General features: G+C 45.6%; 8 protein-coding genes and 4 non-coding genes across 13 annotated transcripts; 9 read left to right on the top strand and 3 right to left on the bottom strand.

Annotated features, from left to right (window-relative positions):
• The first annotated feature begins 642 nt into the window (after nucleotides 1-642).
• Nucleotides 643-1,283, top strand: LOC6548828. Its single transcript, XM_001974102.2, has 2 exons — nucleotides 643-698; nucleotides 756-1,283. Exons 1-2 carry the CDS (start codon nucleotides 656-658, stop codon nucleotides 1,193-1,195), a joined length of 483 nt encoding a protein of 160 aa, XP_001974138.1. The 5' UTR covers nucleotides 643-655; the 3' UTR covers nucleotides 1,196-1,283.
• A 187-nt stretch (nucleotides 1,284-1,470) lies between these two features.
• On the top strand, nucleotides 1,471-1,931 carry LOC26526256. The gene is given in 3 exon segments (XM_015157281.2): nucleotides 1,471-1,559; nucleotides 1,561-1,647; nucleotides 1,649-1,931. Coding segments are annotated over 3 exon segments (459 nt in total).
• A 691-nt stretch (nucleotides 1,932-2,622) lies between these two features.
• LOC6548827 lies at nucleotides 2,623-3,599 on the bottom strand. Its single transcript, XM_001974101.3, has one exon. It carries the CDS (start codon nucleotides 3,456-3,458, stop codon nucleotides 2,811-2,813), a length of 648 nt encoding a protein of 215 aa, XP_001974137.1. The 5' UTR covers nucleotides 3,459-3,599; the 3' UTR covers nucleotides 2,623-2,810.
• Nucleotides 3,600-3,697: 98 nt separating this feature from the next.
• Nucleotides 3,698-6,119, bottom strand: LOC6548826 (cryptochrome-2). 2 transcript variants are annotated; one of them, XM_026980502.1, is made up of 3 exons: nucleotides 5,982-6,119; nucleotides 4,997-5,784; nucleotides 3,698-4,928 (listed from the first exon to the last, which is right to left on the bottom strand). In XM_026980502.1, the coding sequence occupies exons 2-3, from the start codon at nucleotides 5,661-5,663 to the stop codon at nucleotides 3,973-3,975; spliced, it is 1,623 nt and encodes a 540-aa protein (XP_026836303.1). In that variant the 5' UTR covers nucleotides 5,664-5,784; nucleotides 5,982-6,119; the 3' UTR covers nucleotides 3,698-3,972. The 2 variants fall into 2 exon arrangements, with proteins under 2 accessions (XP_026836303.1, XP_001974136.1); XM_001974100.3 differs by lacking the exon at nucleotides 5,982-6,119 and having other exon boundaries at nucleotides 4,997-5,897.
• LOC6548897 (sperm-associated antigen 7) lies at nucleotides 6,101-7,274 on the top strand. Its single transcript, XM_001974099.3, has 2 exons — nucleotides 6,101-6,264; nucleotides 6,348-7,274. The coding sequence occupies exon 2, from the start codon at nucleotides 6,399-6,401 to the stop codon at nucleotides 7,164-7,166; it is 768 nt and encodes a 255-aa protein (XP_001974135.1). The 5' UTR covers nucleotides 6,101-6,264; nucleotides 6,348-6,398; the 3' UTR covers nucleotides 7,167-7,274.
• Nucleotides 7,275-8,098: 824 nt separating this feature from the next.
• On the top strand, nucleotides 8,099-8,173 carry LOC6548896. Its single transcript, XR_046559.1, has one exon. It is a non-coding gene; the product is annotated as a small nucleolar RNA Me28S-Cm2645 (small nucleolar RNA).
• Nucleotides 8,174-8,334: 161 nt separating this feature from the next.
• LOC6548895 lies at nucleotides 8,335-8,409 on the top strand. The gene has a single exon (XR_046558.1). It is a non-coding gene; the product is annotated as a small nucleolar RNA Me28S-Cm2645 (small nucleolar RNA).
• A 159-nt stretch (nucleotides 8,410-8,568) lies between these two features.
• LOC6548894 lies at nucleotides 8,569-8,643 on the top strand. Its single transcript, XR_046557.2, has one exon. It is a non-coding gene; the product is annotated as a small nucleolar RNA Me28S-Cm2645 (small nucleolar RNA).
• Nucleotides 8,644-8,797: 154 nt separating this feature from the next.
• LOC6548893 lies at nucleotides 8,798-8,872 on the top strand. Its single transcript, XR_046556.1, has one exon. It is a non-coding gene; the product is annotated as a small nucleolar RNA Me28S-Cm2645 (small nucleolar RNA).
• Nucleotides 8,873-9,263: 391 nt separating this feature from the next.
• Nucleotides 9,264-10,551, top strand: LOC6548892 (probable palmitoyltransferase ZDHHC24). Its single transcript, XM_026980445.1, has 2 exons — nucleotides 9,264-10,329; nucleotides 10,469-10,551. The coding sequence occupies exon 1, from the start codon at nucleotides 9,380-9,382 to the stop codon at nucleotides 10,295-10,297; it is 918 nt and encodes a 305-aa protein (XP_026836246.1). The 5' UTR covers nucleotides 9,264-9,379; the 3' UTR covers nucleotides 10,298-10,329; nucleotides 10,469-10,551.
• Nucleotides 10,511-11,237, top strand: LOC6548891. The gene is made up of 2 exons (XM_001974097.3): nucleotides 10,511-10,812; nucleotides 10,876-11,237. Exons 1-2 carry the CDS (start codon nucleotides 10,603-10,605, stop codon nucleotides 11,062-11,064), a joined length of 399 nt encoding a protein of 132 aa, XP_001974133.1. The 5' UTR covers nucleotides 10,511-10,602; the 3' UTR covers nucleotides 11,065-11,237.
• Nucleotides 11,238-11,520: 283 nt separating this feature from the next.
• LOC6548890 (protein brunelleschi) lies at nucleotides 11,521-16,508 on the bottom strand. Its single transcript, XM_001974096.3, has 10 exons — nucleotides 15,919-16,508; nucleotides 15,088-15,852; nucleotides 14,186-15,033; nucleotides 13,884-14,127; nucleotides 13,273-13,829; nucleotides 12,733-13,217; nucleotides 12,477-12,670; nucleotides 12,224-12,415; nucleotides 11,957-12,164; nucleotides 11,521-11,893 (listed from the first exon to the last, which is right to left on the bottom strand). The coding sequence occupies exons 1-10, from the start codon at nucleotides 16,115-16,117 to the stop codon at nucleotides 11,626-11,628; spliced, it is 3,960 nt and encodes a 1,319-aa protein (XP_001974132.1). The 5' UTR covers nucleotides 16,118-16,508; the 3' UTR covers nucleotides 11,521-11,625.
• Between the last annotated feature and the right edge of the window lie 41 nt (nucleotides 16,509-16,549).

The following is a 16,549-nucleotide window of genomic DNA, read 5'->3' on the forward strand; positions in this document are numbered from 1 at the left end:
TCACATATGAAAAGGTTGTTTTCCATTATTATTTGTTATGCCAATTTTTATCAATAAGGGAATGCGGAAACTTCTTGTTCGCACTCCCACTAGCTAAATAGAGAGTATCTGATAGTCGAGGAACTCGACTAAAGCGTGCTGTCGTGTTTAATTTAAAACCGACTGGTATTTGAAGTCGGATGTCTGCTGTCGGTTGTCTGACCTGCTGCCAGCGGGCCTAAGTTTAACTGCGGTAGTTACATTTACGGTTAAAACTTGGTCAAGGAGTAAGTTTTCCGGCAGCCAGTCGTCATATCCATGTCCAACGTCATCAGGAGAGCAGCTGCAGCACATGGACCGCAAGTAACCAACCACATCATTTCCGACACAAACTGATGGCAGTGAGTTTTCCCGAGTACTCAAGTCCATTTCCATGTCTATCAGCTCTCCATCGGTTCAGCGGAGATTTTAAGCGAGCATGTACGTCACATGATGGATGAGCTACATAAATATATTGTGGATTTCTTACTCAGCATTTATAAGGGTGTAAAGAATCAGTTGTATAGAGTTTCAAGCTTGTCGAATCGGTTTGCCACCTCCTTCTATCAAATGTTTTAGCCTTATAAGCCAGCAATATTCCAAATATCCGTATCAGTTGGCTATGCTGGTTAGCGGAATGAATATAATAGCACTCTTAGTATGGATAAATCTGCACTTCGGTGAGTTGTTCCCGCATATCCGCCTCTATAAAACATGATAATATAATATATGCACAGCCCTAAGTAGTAAGGACTTTCAAGAGGCGGACAGGCTGGTGACGTGGAGGCTTCGAAATATTGTGAGCAAGTATAAAGTATTGGCCATCGGAAACGCCGAGTTCTCCCGGTGGATAGAGAAGATAAACAATGTTGCCGCCCAGAGTAGCTTTGAAGCAAGGATTATGGCAGAATCTGATTTCAAGGGCTACGATAAGACTCGCCAAATGCTTGAAGATGAAATTACCGAACGCTTGACCACGCTCAGATCCCTGATCTTCCAAAAGGAGGGTGGCAGGAGATGTGTTAAGCACTACCAGCATCAGGAAAATGAACTTCGAAATGCCTACAAATCCTCCAACGAAAGAAAAAAGGAGGTTATTTTCCAAAATGGCAAGAAATGTCCTACAAAAGGGAGGCGACGAAGGAAAGAAAACGATTACTACGATTACTACTATTGATCATACCGATTTTTACAAAAATCAAATAAATCCTGCTTCCAACCCCTATTCTACTTTTACAATTGGAAAATGCAAAAGTAATTGTTAATAGACACGTATTTGTTTTAATTTATTCGATAACGCTTTTTGACCAGAGGAGTTTCTTTCCATGGCTTAGGTATTAATCATTAACCTATTTGATATGCTCGACATAAAGCATATCCATCGATTTGTTTTGCCCTTGTCGACTTTCCCACATTAGGTATTCTCTTTAGTTAGCACTTCGAATAACCAATATGAAGTTTATGGCAATAACTCTTTTAGGCGATATATTTTCAGTACTCGGCATAACAATTGGGCAGCTTAATGAGCACGCAACGAATCAGCAAAGAACTTGTGAAAAAATATAAACTTCAAGCTGCTCGCAATCCCGAATTCTCTCAGTGGATAAGAGAACTTGGGAAAACTAGCTTGAAGAATGGAAGACAAAACGAAGGACATTGCGGAATTTAATATCTACGACGAAAGTCGCCAGCTACTGGAAGCCAAAATTAAGAAACGCATTGGAGCGATCGATGGCCTCATTTCCAACATTATTGGTAAAACCCCGAATAAGGATAAAAGCTGTCTTCAGTATTACCAACGCCAGAAGCAATCGCCTAAGATGGCCCACAATTCTTCGAACTTAACTAAGCAGACAAACCCTATAAGTAACTCCGAGCAATGCGAGACAACTAAAGGGCAACTAAATATGTGAAAGCACTGAAAACCACGATGATAAATACGCAATTGTAGTACCTAGAATTGCGTGAAATGTTTGTACATACGAGCATATATGGCATAATATCAATATATAGATTTTCCGAGTATTTCCAGCAATGGTTTCCGGCCCTGTTGATATTGATTATAATCAATCTTGTTGACCATACTTTCATTTGGCACAGCCCGTGGCCATTTTTATTACATCCACAATTCGGCTGACCACATTTTAGCTTCATTTACAGTTATTTGCAGGCTCCCACCTGCACACACCCTCCACCAGCCGCCGCCCACTAAATGGCCACGCCCACAGCCACGCCCCGCAAGCAAAACCGCAAATTCAATTTTGGTTTAGAGCCTACAAACATTTTGCAGCGTGTTTATGTCCGGCTGCATTGTTGCGAGTAGTTTTCGCTCCTGGCCCGCTTTTAATGCAATTTATGGGAAGTGTTTGCCCCGGATTCGGTTGCCACTGACCACAAAGCGATCTTTTGTGATATGGAGAGTGGATGTGGGCGCATGGGGCATGGGGCATGGGTGGGTTAAAAGAGTAGTCGTGGTCCACAGTTGGATTTTCATTAAAGCGCGCCCGGTTGCCAACTGACAGTTCTTAGTGGCCATGTGCGCATCATAATCACCAATCGAACTCGGAACAGATTGGTGACATGGGTGCAAATGCGAGATTTCAGTTCCTCCATCAACTGAATACGTATTTGAATTTTATTACATCAATGCTAGTGCAGCCTACTACCTACTACCCTTAGAATGAAACTAGCCTTACCTCACAACTGGAAAAAATTGGAAAAGTTACAAGCGTAAGTGGGCCAGAAGATCGAAACGAATTTTTGAATGCTTAGTCAAAGGTAAACTGTCTTCCCTATTTGTCAAATCGAACCAGACGCGTGTCGTCGCCGACCTCCTTCAGATCCTTTGAGTCCCGGCGGAAGCGATAAGTGCCCACATCCTGGCTGGCCATATCCGGCAGCTTCACCTTAATGCCCTTGTACTCGGTTTGAGCTTCCCTGACCTCTGGCACCCGCAGCGCCATCTCAGCCTTGTACTCGTCATCGTTGCCAATGTCCACGTCCTTCTCGTTCTTCTGCACGGTGGGATCCTCCTCGTCCTGATTCCAGCCGTCTATCTCGATGGGTACGATGGGGTTGCCGTCCACGCCTATGACGGAACTGGGTGCGCCAGGAGGCAGGATCTCCACAGTGTCTCCAGGAATCGAATTCTCTGCCGGCGGCGACTCCACTGCATCCGCTCCCACCGTATTAGTCACCTCTTGGAAATGGGGACGGTCCATCAATGTGAGCGAGTTGACGAAATTGCGATTGAACTCCACGTCATTCTTGGCCATATCATTCATATTGATATCTATCACGGTAACACCGTCGATGTTTCGCGGACGGTTAATGGTTAGGCACGTAACACCGGTGGACATTTTGGAGCGCGAAGTCAGGCGGGCCACAAGGGTTCGGTGCAGCGCCAACTGGTTCCTCAGCATCGACAAATTGCGAAACATGGTTTTTATCGGTGTATCGAGTTCGGAAACTAACTACCTATCACACCAGAAACCGTAAAGTAAAAAATGTACTTATTACAAACAAAAATTGGAAGGTCTTATGTTGCCGAAATTGTAGATATGACTGAAATTCACAGCTTAGCTCGACAACTGACAAATCTCGATTGTGATGGAAGCCAATACCAAGGCTAAAATGATTCCTTATTTTTCTCTACAAAAATTCCTCATTTCTTATTCTGATCAGTAGCTTTATTGATATATTTTAAGTCAAGTATCCAAGTGTTTAAACATATTCTTAGTCACTCTATTATACCTATTGACTTGAACTTGAGCGTTCCAATACCATGTATTCAATATACCAACATTTCAAATAGTGTAAATAGTATAACATTCAACAAGTTAATATCCTTATACCTTAAATAGTACATCAAACATTTGTTCAATCCTTGATTCATATTAACACGTTCCTTAGATCTACCTACCTCTTAAATAAGGTAGCGAACAAATTTAAATTTTAACGTTTTCGCTTAGGGGCATTTCCGGCTGCCTTTCGCACCTTCCGCTTGCCTGAAGTGGAGGATTCCGATTTCTCCTCGAAAGACGACTCCTCCTCCTTGCCCGTGCGCACCTCCCGATTCACTTTGTAGGCGGCGCCCATTCGCTTAATGTTCTCCTTGTGCACCACTTCGTGTTTGACAATCCGGTGAGGATAATCCGTGCCTAGGACGCAGCCGTATGCCCGCTGATCCGCCAGCGAAGCCTTCCAGGGCTCATAAATACAGCCAGATGGATATTTTGATAGTTCCGGCACATACTTCCTGATATAGTGCCCTTGGGGATCCGTTTTCTTGCCAAACGCCACCGGACTGTAGACGCGAAAGTACTGATGAAAGAAGGCGGACGCAGACAGCCACATCCAGTTGCCAGCGTTTAGTGCCCAGTCCTGATCCAGCAGCAGCTGCTCAAACACCCGCTGGCCCTCTTCCCAGCTGATCCAGAGGTCTCCACGCGTTAAGAAACATGCCACCGCATGCCGGGCCAGATGATGGATCCAACCCTCCTGGCGCAGCTGACGCATGATGGCGTCGATAAAAGGATATCCTGTGCGTCCGTGAGTCCAGGCCTCCAAGTGATTAGGGTGCTCCTGCCACGGAATCTGCATGCAGTATACATTGCCCATCATGCGATCGAAATTGGGTTCCGCTGCCGCCACTGTATAGTAGAATTCCCTCCACATCAGTTGTCCAATTAGCGAAACGGGCGGCTGCGAGTGCTTCGGCTGGCGCTTAATAATCTCCTTGAGCTTTTGATTAAAAAGTCGGGCACTAAGGCATCCAAATTTCAGGTAAGGACTCAGTACGGTAGTGCTAGGCTCCAGGGAATTGGGTGCCGTGTTGGGCTTCTCAAAGCGGGCAACCCAGAGCTCGTCCTTTAGGGAATCCTCCATGCGGCGCAGGGCCTCTGTTTCACCTGTTGTACCAAAACGAATGCCATATTATTATATGTAGTTGTGATCAACACTTTAACTATATGTTTACCTCCCGGAAACTTATTAGGTCCTAGTTCCTCCGGTCGTTTTACTAATTGCTCCATCGTTGGACAATCATAGGCCGCCGAGTCCTCCTGCTCCACTTCATCATTAGGTGGTGTAGTTATATTTTGTAGCTTTTCAGGAGCCCCCAGAACTTTGGGTAACTTTAGTTGCTCCACGATGCCCAGGAACTTTTGATAGGTAATTGGAGCCTTGCCGAGATTCTTTGCAATAACCAATTCCGGATTGTAAATCGTGTGGGAGCAGTGAGTTTCCACTTTGACACCCGCTGCCTTGGCCAACTTCTGCACGGAAGCATCTCGGGACAGGGAGTACGGCTCGATATCTGTCTCAAAAGTCAGGATTTCTACGCGCCAACTCTTGAAAATACGGGGGAAAACTTCTGCGGGCTTCCCGCGCACCACAAACAGACGGGAACCAAGTTTCCGTAGCTGGTTATCCAAGTCCTCCAGCGCTTGCTGCAGGAATCTCCATCGATTGGCGCCCACTTGCATCCAATCGAGGATTCCTGGATCCAGGATGAATATCGGGCGGACAAAGTATTTTCCTGGGGCAGCGTTAGCGGCGGAAAAAATGTGCGATAAGGCGGGGTTGTCGTGTACCCGGAGTCCTTTACGGAACCAATGGACCAATGTGGACCTTTTCACATCCATTTTAGCACGTGTTCCCGATTTCAAACGGTATTTATGCGGATTTAACGCGGAAAATTTATTTCAAATGCAAAAGCGTTCCAACGGACCTGCCAAATCGTTTTCTGAACTTATGTACACTGCGCTGCAAGTAAAATTATTATAATTTAGTTGGCGTATTTCTTTTAATCACATAGGGGAAGCAAGTCAAAATAAAACTAAGAAAATATTGTTTATTGAGAAATCATAATATATGCACAATAATATTTTATGTACTGTATATTTCACAAGATTCTACACGATATTAAAAAAAAAAAACAATTATGTGTTAGCTCTTATTACATGATTTAAAGCAAAATATTTTGAATATTTCTTTTTAAATCTTTCAAGATTTAGGTTTCAAGTCGGCGGTCGAGTGTAAACAGCTGTTGTACAATTTGAAAATACCAAAGAACGGCAATTGCGACCAAGTTGGCCTTCCCTAGTTTCAGTATTTTTCGCAGAATTTATTTGGTGCACAAGCACCGGTTGTCAATATAATTATAATTATATTAAACCCCCCTAAAACAAGCAAATCAACGGCAATCGAACATCCCAACGGGCTAATAATAAACGCCAGAGAGTGGTAAGTCCCTAACAATGCGGCAACAAAGAGCGAACCGCCCGATTAACTGAGATTCCCTCGCATTTCTGTCGATCCCATCGCAGGCGCACATCCGCCAATTGCTCAACATCAATCGAGGAAAACACGGCGGAAAAATGGATCTGCTCGACTCAATACTCAACGCCATGGATGCGCCGCCTGCCAACAACGAGCAACAGAAGACGCTGATCAAGAAACAGCGGGAAATGATGGAGCGGATGCAGAACAAACAGAAGGAGGAGCTCCTCCGCTTCCGAAAGTATGTGGACGAACGGATGGGACGATTCGCCAAGGACGACAGGCGATACATCGAGTTCCAGCCGCTGGATAAGGTGCATCGCTCGGTGATCCACGAAGTAGCCGAAAATGGCGGTTTCATTGCCATGAGCTTTGGCCGCGAGGATGTGGACCGTCATTCGGTTGTGTACAAAAAGGAGCACGCTCCTGGCGAGGATGAAGTCACGGCCCGTCGGAATGGAGACGGCTGGAACGAGGAGATAGCCAAGGAGTACGCGGAGCGACGGCGGGAACGATTGGCGCAGGAGCAAAGTGACAAAGAAGCCTCCACGTCCGAAGCAGCAAGTTCCGCCTCGTCCACATCCGCAGCCGCGGATCAGGACTCCGGCGAAGTTAAGCCTACGACCAACTACAAGGCCAAGTATGCCCACCTCATCGGAGAGTCGGCCGCATTGCAGGCGGCCCGTAAGACGGAGACCAACCAAAGCTACGGATTCGTGCCCAGCAAGAACAAGAAGGATGTGCGCTCCATCGAACAAACGTTGGCCGACATCCAGGCCAAAAAGCGTCTGCGATTGGCTCAGCAGCAGGAGCTAGAGCAGGAGCAGCTTGCGCAAGAGGCAACCACATCCACAGAGGACCCATGAGTCGGCTGGGACCCAATTAGTATACAGATAGCTCACTTAATGCAAGACTGTCGGAACCCAAAATGATTATACTTTGTAAGGGCATCTAAGAAAACCATAAAAAGAGAATCTTGTTCGCAAATTCCTGCTCGATAATATTTGACAAAACAAGGCATTGGCCAAATTTGTGGATACCAATTTCATTGGTATACGATATTTAGCCTCTCAATAATCGTATTTAGTAAAAGGAAATAGGCTTGATAATAGCCTTTATCTTAGGTTTACCCCACAATGCCCTATTTTTGAGTTATGACAGCCTTGTATCGAGTGAGATTAGTTTTGTTGATTCAGATTAGTCACATGAAAGGTCACTGACTGCCATGTAAATTATAAGAAATAAGCAATTTAATTTGTTGGCCAATTAGGATGCGAAAGTTGTAAATGTTTTAAGCAAGTTATGTGTCCGTAGCAGCGTCCGAATCGCAATATCTATTTATATAATAAAAACTGGAAAATCGTCTACAGGTTCAAATAAATCTTAAAAGCGGGGCGCCACTCAAAAGTCACCAAAAAATCCAGAAAATTTCCATTCCAGTATTTTCCTGTTCGTCACTTCTTGTCACGGTGGTGAACCAGTCACAGTTTCAGGTCACCGCAGAGCCGCACCACGTGTTGCCCAGTTCAAGAAATATAAACTGAAATAACGACGATGGCCAAAAGAAAACTCAAGAGTATTCCGCAAAATGCAATGGAAGAGCATATTTTTAATAGCTGATAGTTATAAAGAAACTGAAATATGGACGGATCACGAAAAACCAGCCATTTCCTTCGGCACCGTGGCAGCTGTGGCCCAAAGAGTCCCACTTTGAGACTTCCGGGGACCAACGTGGGTCTGGGTATGCCCATGAGCACAGCACTGTTGTAAGTATGATTATTGGTAAAGATTAATGTCGTTTTATGTGATGAAATTGATAGATAGGGACGACTGATGTCTGTGACTGATATATCTTGATAGTAGATCTGATTTTAAATATATATTGGTTGCTGCGTGCTTTCATGTTACAAAATACTACAATAACTTGAATTTTAAATCATTGCAGAATACCCGGATATCTAAGAGTGGAAAACCACAAAAGAAGGAGTTTCACAGATGTAAGTACGATTATTGGTATAGATTATTTTCGTTTTATTAATTGTGATGAAATTGATAGATAGGGACTACTGATGTCTGTGACTGATATATCTTGATAGTAGATCTGATTTTAAAACTATTATTCGTTGCGTTCTTTCATGTTACGAAATACTACAATAACTTTCATTTTTAATCATTGCAGGAATCCCGGATATCTATGACTGGAAAACCACAAAAGAAGGATTTTCAGAGATGTAAGTATGATGATTGGTATAGATTATTTTCGTTTTATAAATTGTGATGAAATTGATAGATAGGGACTACTGATGTCTGTGACTGATATATCTTGATAGTAGATCTGATTTTAAAACTATTATTCGGTGCGTTCTTTCATGTTACAAAATACTACAATAACTTTCATTTTTAATCATTGCAGGAATCCCGGATATCTATGACTGGAAAACCACAAAAGAAGGATTTTCAGAGATGTAAGTATGATGATTGGTATAGATTAATGTCGTTTTATGTGATGAAATTGATAGATAGGGACGACTGATGTCTGTGACTGATATATCTTGATAGTAGATCTGATTTTAAAAATATTATTCGCTGTTTGCTTTCATGTTACAAAATACTACAATAATTTTAATTTTTAAATATTGCAGTAAACCCGGATATCTCGACTGGAATAAACTGAACGAAGGATTTCTAGACTTGTAGTTTAATGAATTTATATGTATATATACAAAATAAACTCAACATATGCATTAAATCTATCTTTGCAATCCCGTATTAGGAAAGATGTGTCTCAAGGCTGTCCGTAATAATGGCAAATGTATGATTTCCAATAAATGGAAGACTGATTATATTATTGATCTTTACGTTTAATCCTGATGCTTAAGAAACACTAATGCAGTGTGAAACACTTTTAATTTTAAAATATTTTTGAGGAAGTGGGCTTCCAAATGGTAAAGCAAAGCCGACAAAATATTGATAAATCGTGTAGGCTAGAGTAGCTTATTCAAAATCCGGTCATTATATTTCCAAACCAGTTTGCACTCTGCAAGTGTTTTTAAAATTTTATCAAAATACTTTTGTTACAATGAGGTTTCGGTCGCTGAAGAACATCTGGCCCAAAAAGAAGTTGGAGCAATTTCTCATTGTGTTCATTTTATGTGGCTTGCCCGCCATATACTATGTTCTGGTGGAGATTATACTGCCGGAGTTGTCGGATTACGGGTCATCTGGTTACGTATTTCAGATGCTGCTGGCGGTGTTCCTCTTTCTGAATGTGATGTCAAACTATGTCATGTGCATCCTGGTGGACCCTAGCATCGATCCCAAGCTAATGAAGAACCAGTTGGAGCGGGGAGAGCACAGTGAGGACTGGCACAAGTGCGACGAGTGCGGGATTCACGCTCCACCCCAATCACGCCACTGCAGGAAGTGTGGTGTCTGTGTGCTGAAGCGAGATCATCACTGCTTCTTTACGGGATGTTGCATTGGCCACGAGAACTATAGATACTTTTTCTATTTCCTCATCTACTTATTCCTAAGCTGCGTGATTTCATTAACGTCATCATCTATATTTATTTACGTGCTACATGGGGGCAGATACCAGCTCTCTATGCGTTCTGATCGCGCGCCAAACTCTTCAGAATTTAAGAACGCCTATTTAAACTCGCTTATTATCAGGGTAATGTATTTCAAGATGCCTGATAGATACGAGGTGTTGTTTACTGTGGTATTCGTCATGCTGTGGATCGGGGTATTCGTAGCTGCTTATGTGGCTTATGACCAGTGGTCCCGTAGCTATATTTGCTATAATTTTAATCTTCAAAAGTTTCCTTTTGACCGCAAACTGCGCCGGAACTTTCAGACCTTTCTGGGCAGGCGAATGGGGTGGACCTGGATCTCCGGATTTATTCCCAGCCAGCTGGACCACGACGGATTCCATCTGGATGAAGAAAACGAACGTGTGGCAGATCTGTGTTCAAAAACAACCATCAAGGATAGCTAAATAATTGTGTGCTTTTTTTTTCCAAATTACTGGTGCGATGAAAATTTCAAAACCCGAGTTCACTCGAGTAAACTCAAATTTAGTTTAGGCATGCAAGAAATTTGTCCAAATTAAATATAAAACTCTTTAAAAAGTTGTTGTTTTTAACGTATTGCTTTTGGCTTTATTTAGCCTCTAGTGTGTTTGCTGAATTTTCCCAGGTTGGCAGTCTCATCAGCTGTTTTTTCTGATAACATTGGCCCGTGCAAAATGCTTAGTCTGAAATTGGCATCTGGTCAAGATCGACCAGTAGGTAGAGGCCTACTATGGAGCCCACCGAATCGGAGTCGCGGCATCGCCTAAATACGGCGGGCACGAGGACCTCGCCAGCTAGCTCTGGAGAATACATCAAGGGGGTGGAGTCCCACTGCGAGACCGATGGATTCGTTAATGAACAGTGGACGGAACCGGCGCAACCAGGTCCAGTGCCCTGGAAAACCATCGTCATCATCCTACTGCTTTTCATCGGTGGCATTGTGAGTAGTAATGGCTGGTGCGGTGTCTCTTTCGGACTTCTGATCTGATGTCTTTGCATTCAGATTTGCATCGCCTTCGCCACCCTAAACTGGGTGACGGACACGAGCCAGGAGCGCTCGGATCGGGTGTGGGCATTGGGTATTATCGGGGCACTGACATTCATCCCGGGAAGCTATTATGTCTACGTTATCTTCTGTATAATGCTCAACCGGAACGGATTCACCATGGACGAGATAAGAAGACTCGGTTGAGGAGGAGAGGCCCAATACCATGTTTCGTCAAATAGAGTTTATTGCTTTTACACTACAGTTACAGTTCACACATTTCATTGGCATAATTTCTTTAGCAACAATCTTAAAATGTAGTTCATAATGATACATGTGTATTCCCCCGATAATTGTATAAAAATATTTTGTAAACACGAGCTTGTTATCAAAATTTATAATGCTTGGCGTGGCTTCCAGTGAGCGGAACATTTGCTATCTATTTAAATAGCGTAACGCTTGCTTAAATATGTATATGTTTTACAGGCATGGACTATGAGTTCTACGATGTTATGTTATGTTATGGCCATTTTCTCTATCAAGCTTAGGGTACAGAATTACTTTGTGTTTCAGCTTAATTATATACAGTGTTATGCGTTAAATGTTGTATCTAGGTAAGAATTCTTTACAAACAATTGCTTTTCATGATTACAGATATAACAGGGCGTGGGAATCAAATATTTCAACGAGAGTAGGGGATTAGTAGGGGTGTATACACAATACATACACAAACATTATAACGAAATTAAACTAGCAACAGGTAACATTTCACTGCTCCACGACGGTCACCTCGATAGGCGGAATTAGTTTCCACACATGCGGCTGCTGCTCATCATAGCTGGAGGAGAACATGACCGATTGGCCGGCAGTCTCCGCTTCTGCCGGACAGGAGCGGGTTAGCAGTGACGCCGGCTGCTCCAACTTCTGCGGATTGCTGGTACACTCGATGCTGGCTTTGAAACGTCCGGGGGTAAAGAATATCACAGAGCAAGTGTGCTGTTTCTTCTCGTTCTTCTCCAGTAGTGGTATTGCAATTCTAAGATGGTTGATATTGTCTAAATATTTAACTTTCGCTTCAATATTTTTCTTTTGTTCTCACCTATTTGGTCCTGAAATGGCCACGCGTGTCTCTAAATTGTAATTTTCCATTCCGTTCAGGTAATCCTGATAGAACTTTATGCTCAGCACCAAATTTCTAAGAGGTTGCAGGGATTGATTGGCCAGCTGGATGCTCAGCAGCGACCGCTGGCCCACCGTACACACAATCTCATTGTGCGGCTGCACGAGCGTGTCTTGAAAGCTGATAGCTGGAGATGAAATGCAATTATCATTACGAAGTCGGGAAAGAAGACTACGAGCAACTTACCCCACTCCAAAGGCGACACAGCTGTCAAATCCACCATAGACTGGGAGAGAACTATACCTCGCAGTGAGGCGATTCCCTGGATATCCGTCCCCGTAAGCAGCCAATTAATTTTCACCCTTTCGGCTATGTGAATTGAGCAGAGCTTGCTCAAAGCATCGTTAAACGACAGCAACTGTGTCCGAAAGCAGAGTTCTAGTTGAAAGATAAACACAAATGGTTAATGAGAGTTCAAATTAGCTGAGAATTATCATACCCCTTTCCAGATTCTCAGCTGCCTCGGCTGCCCGAGCTGCCACCACTTTCTCCAGGGAGCAGCGATCCACGGGAATGGGCACCCGGCAGCTCTCTTTGGCCTCAATGAGTATATTCTTGGTGTCCGTATAGTTGAGCGACATCTCTTGAGCGGTTAGGTTGGAGATGTCAAGTACCAGGTAAAATTGGGAGGCTCTGTAGATGTTATAGACAATACTAAGAATAATTGCTTTGAAAATCAAATAGGTTACACTTACACCTCTGCGGGAAGCACATCCCAGCTTGTAATCTGTGCGCTAGGCAACAGTTCTAGATTAAAGGACACCGCACATTGGCGGCAGTAGCCCGCCGTCAAAGCCTCTCCGCCGGAGTACTTGAATCTGACTTGCGCCTCTATGTGCTGGTTATATTGTGACCCAAGACTGGAAGGTCCTACTCCTCCCCCGCCGCCAGGCTGCAGGCTTAGGGCAGCCAGCGATGGTGGACCGCCTGAAATGGTCGATCGGAAACTGGAATTCTGTGGCTCATTTCGACGATGATGTGGAGAACCGACTCTCGAGGGTAAGCTGGCATGCCCAGAGGTGGAAACGCTCGAGTAGTGCGATAGTGACGCTGCACCGTAGTCCCCAGGAGCAGTGCCGGAATGCAATGAAGCCGGTGGTTGAGGACAGACGAAGTCCGCTTCAGCATAAACATCCAGTATAATTTCGATGGTACCCTGCGGAGGCACTGGCAACTTGGCCTGCAAGGAAAGGGTATCGAAAGTTATTTACTCGCTGTAAGATCTCAAATCTTACCTTGATGGCTTCCTCATCTATTTGGAAAATTTTTTGCTGCAGCTCCGGCTCAATACTTGAGTTGATGCTAAACTCTAGGTGCTCCAGTGGCAGCGTGGCGCTCTCATTAGTAATAGTTATCGTGCAGCTGGAGGATTCTCCATTGTACAGCGTCAAGCTGGCAGAGGTCACCACGATATCCGCACTGTTCATGTTGCTAAACGTCGCTGTCTGTGGTAGCGAAGTTTTCACAGATATTCTAGGAAGGGCGGGTATGACATCAACCACGTAGTTGGGCGGAAAGCTGCGTCCACGCATGTGCTTCAGGCGACAGTTTGACTTCACACCGAGCGTGTGCGTGCTGTAGCCCTGCAGATCCAGTTGCCCGGTCTCAATTGGCGTTCCATGTAGCGCCACATACGTGGGCACATGCGGCTGAAGGACAAGAGTCTGAGGCAAAGACTCAAACACCACGCCGTTTGTCAGCAATCTCATGTCCGTGACGGCCAGCTCAAAGGGCAGGGGATTCCGCAGGCGCACCGTCACTTCACTAAGATCGTTTTGCACCCACTGGAAGGCTAATATGGAAATTGGTCAAGTATTATTATGCAGAGCTTTGACCTGGATCTTACCTATTTTATTTTTGTCCTTTTTCTGGTCCCTTCTGTCCACGGAATTAAAGTGTATGGGGGTAAATAAGAAAGGTCCACTATCCGCTTTGGCCACCTTTATTCTTTGCGGTCGTAAATGAGCGGGCAAATCCTTAACCTGAAGATCGAGGCAGTAGGGCAGATCCGTGAGATTGGCGGGTGGTATCACAGTGCCATTTTCCAGCACCAGGGGAACAGGAGAGCCCTCGCACTGAGCGCTTAAATTCTTTAAAAAATTTACCGATTTTAGTCAGCAAAATAAGATGCGTATTTTGTTGACTTACCTGCAGTTGCACAGCCATCTCGCTTTGCTCCGTTGGCGACATGTTATCCCACTGAGTCTGCAGCAGAAAGGTCATGTGCCGCGTGGCCAAAGCAGAGTGTCCCAAACGCCTGGCAGCCGTTATGAGGGTCTGGACCAGATCGATTTGCAACGCCGGCCAGCCGGCTGCATTTTCTATCACCTCCAACGGGTCGAGACAAAGCCGGTACCCCGTAAAGCTGCCTAACATGAGCCGGTAACTTTGATTCCAGTCCGGCGCTTGGCTGCCCTGCTGAACGTGCTTGAGTGCAGCGAGTCTTTGGAAAAATGCCGCCTTCCTTTGGTATCCTATCTGCTGGTACAGGTCCGTAATAACCTCAAATCTCTTTACTCGCTCGGCTTCGCTCATGCTCAGGTTTATGTACAGTATATTCTGCAAGAACATGGCCACATCCAGGGGACGATTCTGCTCGATGCAAATCCGCGAGGCCTTCAGGGCCGCCTCTGTCTCTATAGTGGCTGCGTGTCTATACTTGCTGTAGTTGATGATGGCCTTCCGATAGTAGTTGGTGATCTCCTCCGCCTTGAGGATGTTACCCGGTAGATCGCCGTTTCTTTGATGTCCTGGTATCGGTGCTGCCGATATCGTCGAAGTGGAGGAAGACGATGTTGTTGGCGTGTCCGAGGCGGAGGAATTGGTCGCCGTTGTCACCAGGGAAGACACGGATGAGCAGGAAGATGAGTTCGAGGTTACGCGCTGCTGTGGCTGGAAGGAATCCACATTGTTAGCGGTGGCGTCGCTGGCGCTAATCTTTTTGGTGGCGTCGCTAGCACGCCACTTCTCAGGGGTGTTTTTTAAAGGAGAGGTGCCTAAAAAGAATGAGGAATAAGGCATATATATCTAATTATGTTTCTGGCACTTACCCGCCTCCTGAAGCGACGAGTTTCTGTGCAGAGTCTCGGTTTCTCGCATTTGGGGATACAAGAGCATTGCGGAAGCGGCACACAGACCCTCCTCGGTCGCCCCAACCCACAGGGAATCACCGACCGACCTCAAGGTTTCATTCGCATTGTGGTACAAACTCAAAGCGTCGTCAACCAGACCGGCTTGCAGCGAAAGATCTGCCAGGTTCTTCATCACACGACCTACGCACCTTTTCCTATTGTTTCTCGACTCCATGTCTAGGCCCACAAAGTCCCGCTTTTCAAAGGGTGCCAGCAACAGGCTCACCTTGTCCGCCTTCTCGCGAGATCGCTCTAACCGTCGTGATTCTAGCACCCAAAACAGCGCACTGGCAAAGTCGCCAATTCGAGCTTCGAGATCGGCACACGAATCCTGTTCGCGATAGAAGAAGGCCTGCGCCTTGAAGTTCGATGGCGTTGTGAACTCGTCTTGGAGGCGTCGTCCCCCAGATGTCGGGGGTCCCAGCACCTCCCCAATGGTTTCCAGAGGCGGCTCATCGGGTCCAAAGAAAATGGCACGGGACTCGTACAGTGTAGACCCGTAGCGAACTTTCAGGGACTCGTGCTGACGGCACAGCTCATTGAGCTCGGTTTGACTATCGAATTTACCAATAGTGATAAGTCCCAGCAGACGGCGATGGGTCTGAAAGTCGCCCCAATCGTTGTGCTCCACGGGATGATCGTGAACGAAGCGGATCCAAATGGAGCGAGGATGGCCAGAGGAGTCTGTAAGCCAGAGAATAATGAGTAACCAAAAAGATAGCAACATAGCAAGATAGAAGCCACACACACCATTGACCCGGATGTGATTGACACGTCGCACTTTCTCGAACGCCCGCTGAAGGATGCGGGCGCGCGATGGACCCACGCCGCGGAGCAGCACCAGCAGACAGCTGTGGTGCAGGGCGCTCTGCTCGTAGTCCGGGCGTGACATCGCTGGCTCCATGCCACCAGCACCGTGCGACAGCATCAGGCCAACGGCAGCACGCATTTACACCGCGCCGCGGCTCTCAAATCCAATCCCTGTCCCAGTCCGGAGGATGCGAGTGCCAGTTTCCTTTGCATCTGCCAAGTCCTTCACAGCCGTTCCATGTCGCTGTCAAGTGGTTAGGCTCTCGATTGGATTCGATTTCTTCAGAGGAGCCACCTCCTCCCCCTTTTCGATGACAGAACCGCCTGCTTTCACCTCGCTTTTCGCCTTTTTTCTTGGCCGTTCTCTAGTCCACTGGACTCTTTCACATGGGGACCGATACTGGGCACTCCGTGGATGGCGAAAACTCCAGGAAAAAGATGCGTAAATGGTCTTTTGAGCGCAGAAAACCCTTTGCAGTTTGCTTTGGCAAAGAAATTGTCCAATCAGTGCTTGTCGACTAGTCGCTCTGAATGGCACATCGCACAGATTGACCGTTGAAAGGTCACACTA

Source organism: Drosophila erecta, unplaced genomic scaffold, assembly GCF_003286155.1.
Source record: "Drosophila erecta strain 14021-0224.00,06,07 unplaced genomic scaffold, DereRS2 tig00000092-arrow-pilon, whole genome shotgun sequence".
NCBI lineage: Eukaryota > Metazoa > Arthropoda > Insecta > Diptera > Drosophilidae > Drosophila > Drosophila erecta.

Excerpts from the sequence above, each read along its gene's own strand:
- LOC6548891 (XM_001974097.3), top strand. The coding sequence starts at position 10,603 with ATGGAGCCCACCGAATCGGAGTCGCGGCATCGCCTAAATACGGCGGGC. Across the intron at positions 10,813-10,875 it reads TGCTTTTCATCGGTGGCATT|ATTTGCATCGCCTTCGCCAC; the intron begins GTGAGTAGTAAT and ends CTTTGCATTCAG.
- LOC6548828 (XM_001974102.2), top strand. The coding sequence starts at position 656 with ATGAATATAATAGCACTCTTAGTATGGATAAATCTGCACTTCG. Across the intron at positions 699-755 it reads ATGGATAAATCTGCACTTCG|CCCTAAGTAGTAAGGACTTT; the intron begins GTGAGTTGTTCC and ends ATATATGCACAG.
- LOC6548892 (XM_026980445.1), top strand. The coding sequence starts at position 9,380 with ATGAGGTTTCGGTCGCTGAAGAACATCTGGCCCAAAAAGAAGTTGGAG.
- LOC6548826 (XM_026980502.1), bottom strand. The coding sequence starts at position 5,663 with ATGGATGTGAAAAGGTCCACATTGGTCCATTGGTTCCGTAAAGGACTC. Across the intron at positions 4,929-4,996 it reads ACCTAATAAGTTTCCGGGAG|GTGAAACAGAGGCCCTGCGC; the intron begins GTAAACATATAG and ends TTGGTACAACAG.
- LOC6548897 (XM_001974099.3), top strand. The coding sequence starts at position 6,399 with ATGGATCTGCTCGACTCAATACTCAACGCCATGGATGCGCCGCCTGCC.
- LOC6548827 (XM_001974101.3), bottom strand. The coding sequence starts at position 3,458 with ATGTTTCGCAATTTGTCGATGCTGAGGAACCAGTTGGCGCTGCACCGA.
- LOC6548890 (XM_001974096.3), bottom strand. The coding sequence starts at position 16,117 with ATGCGTGCTGCCGTTGGCCTGATGCTGTCGCACGGTGCTGGTGGCATG. Across the intron at positions 15,853-15,918 it reads CAATCACATCCGGGTCAATG|ACTCCTCTGGCCATCCTCGC; the intron begins GTGTGTGTGGCT and ends TCTGGCTTACAG. Across the intron at positions 13,218-13,272 it reads TAGATGAGGAAGCCATCAAG|GCCAAGTTGCCAGTGCCTCC; the intron begins GTAAGATTTGAG and ends CTTTCCTTGCAG.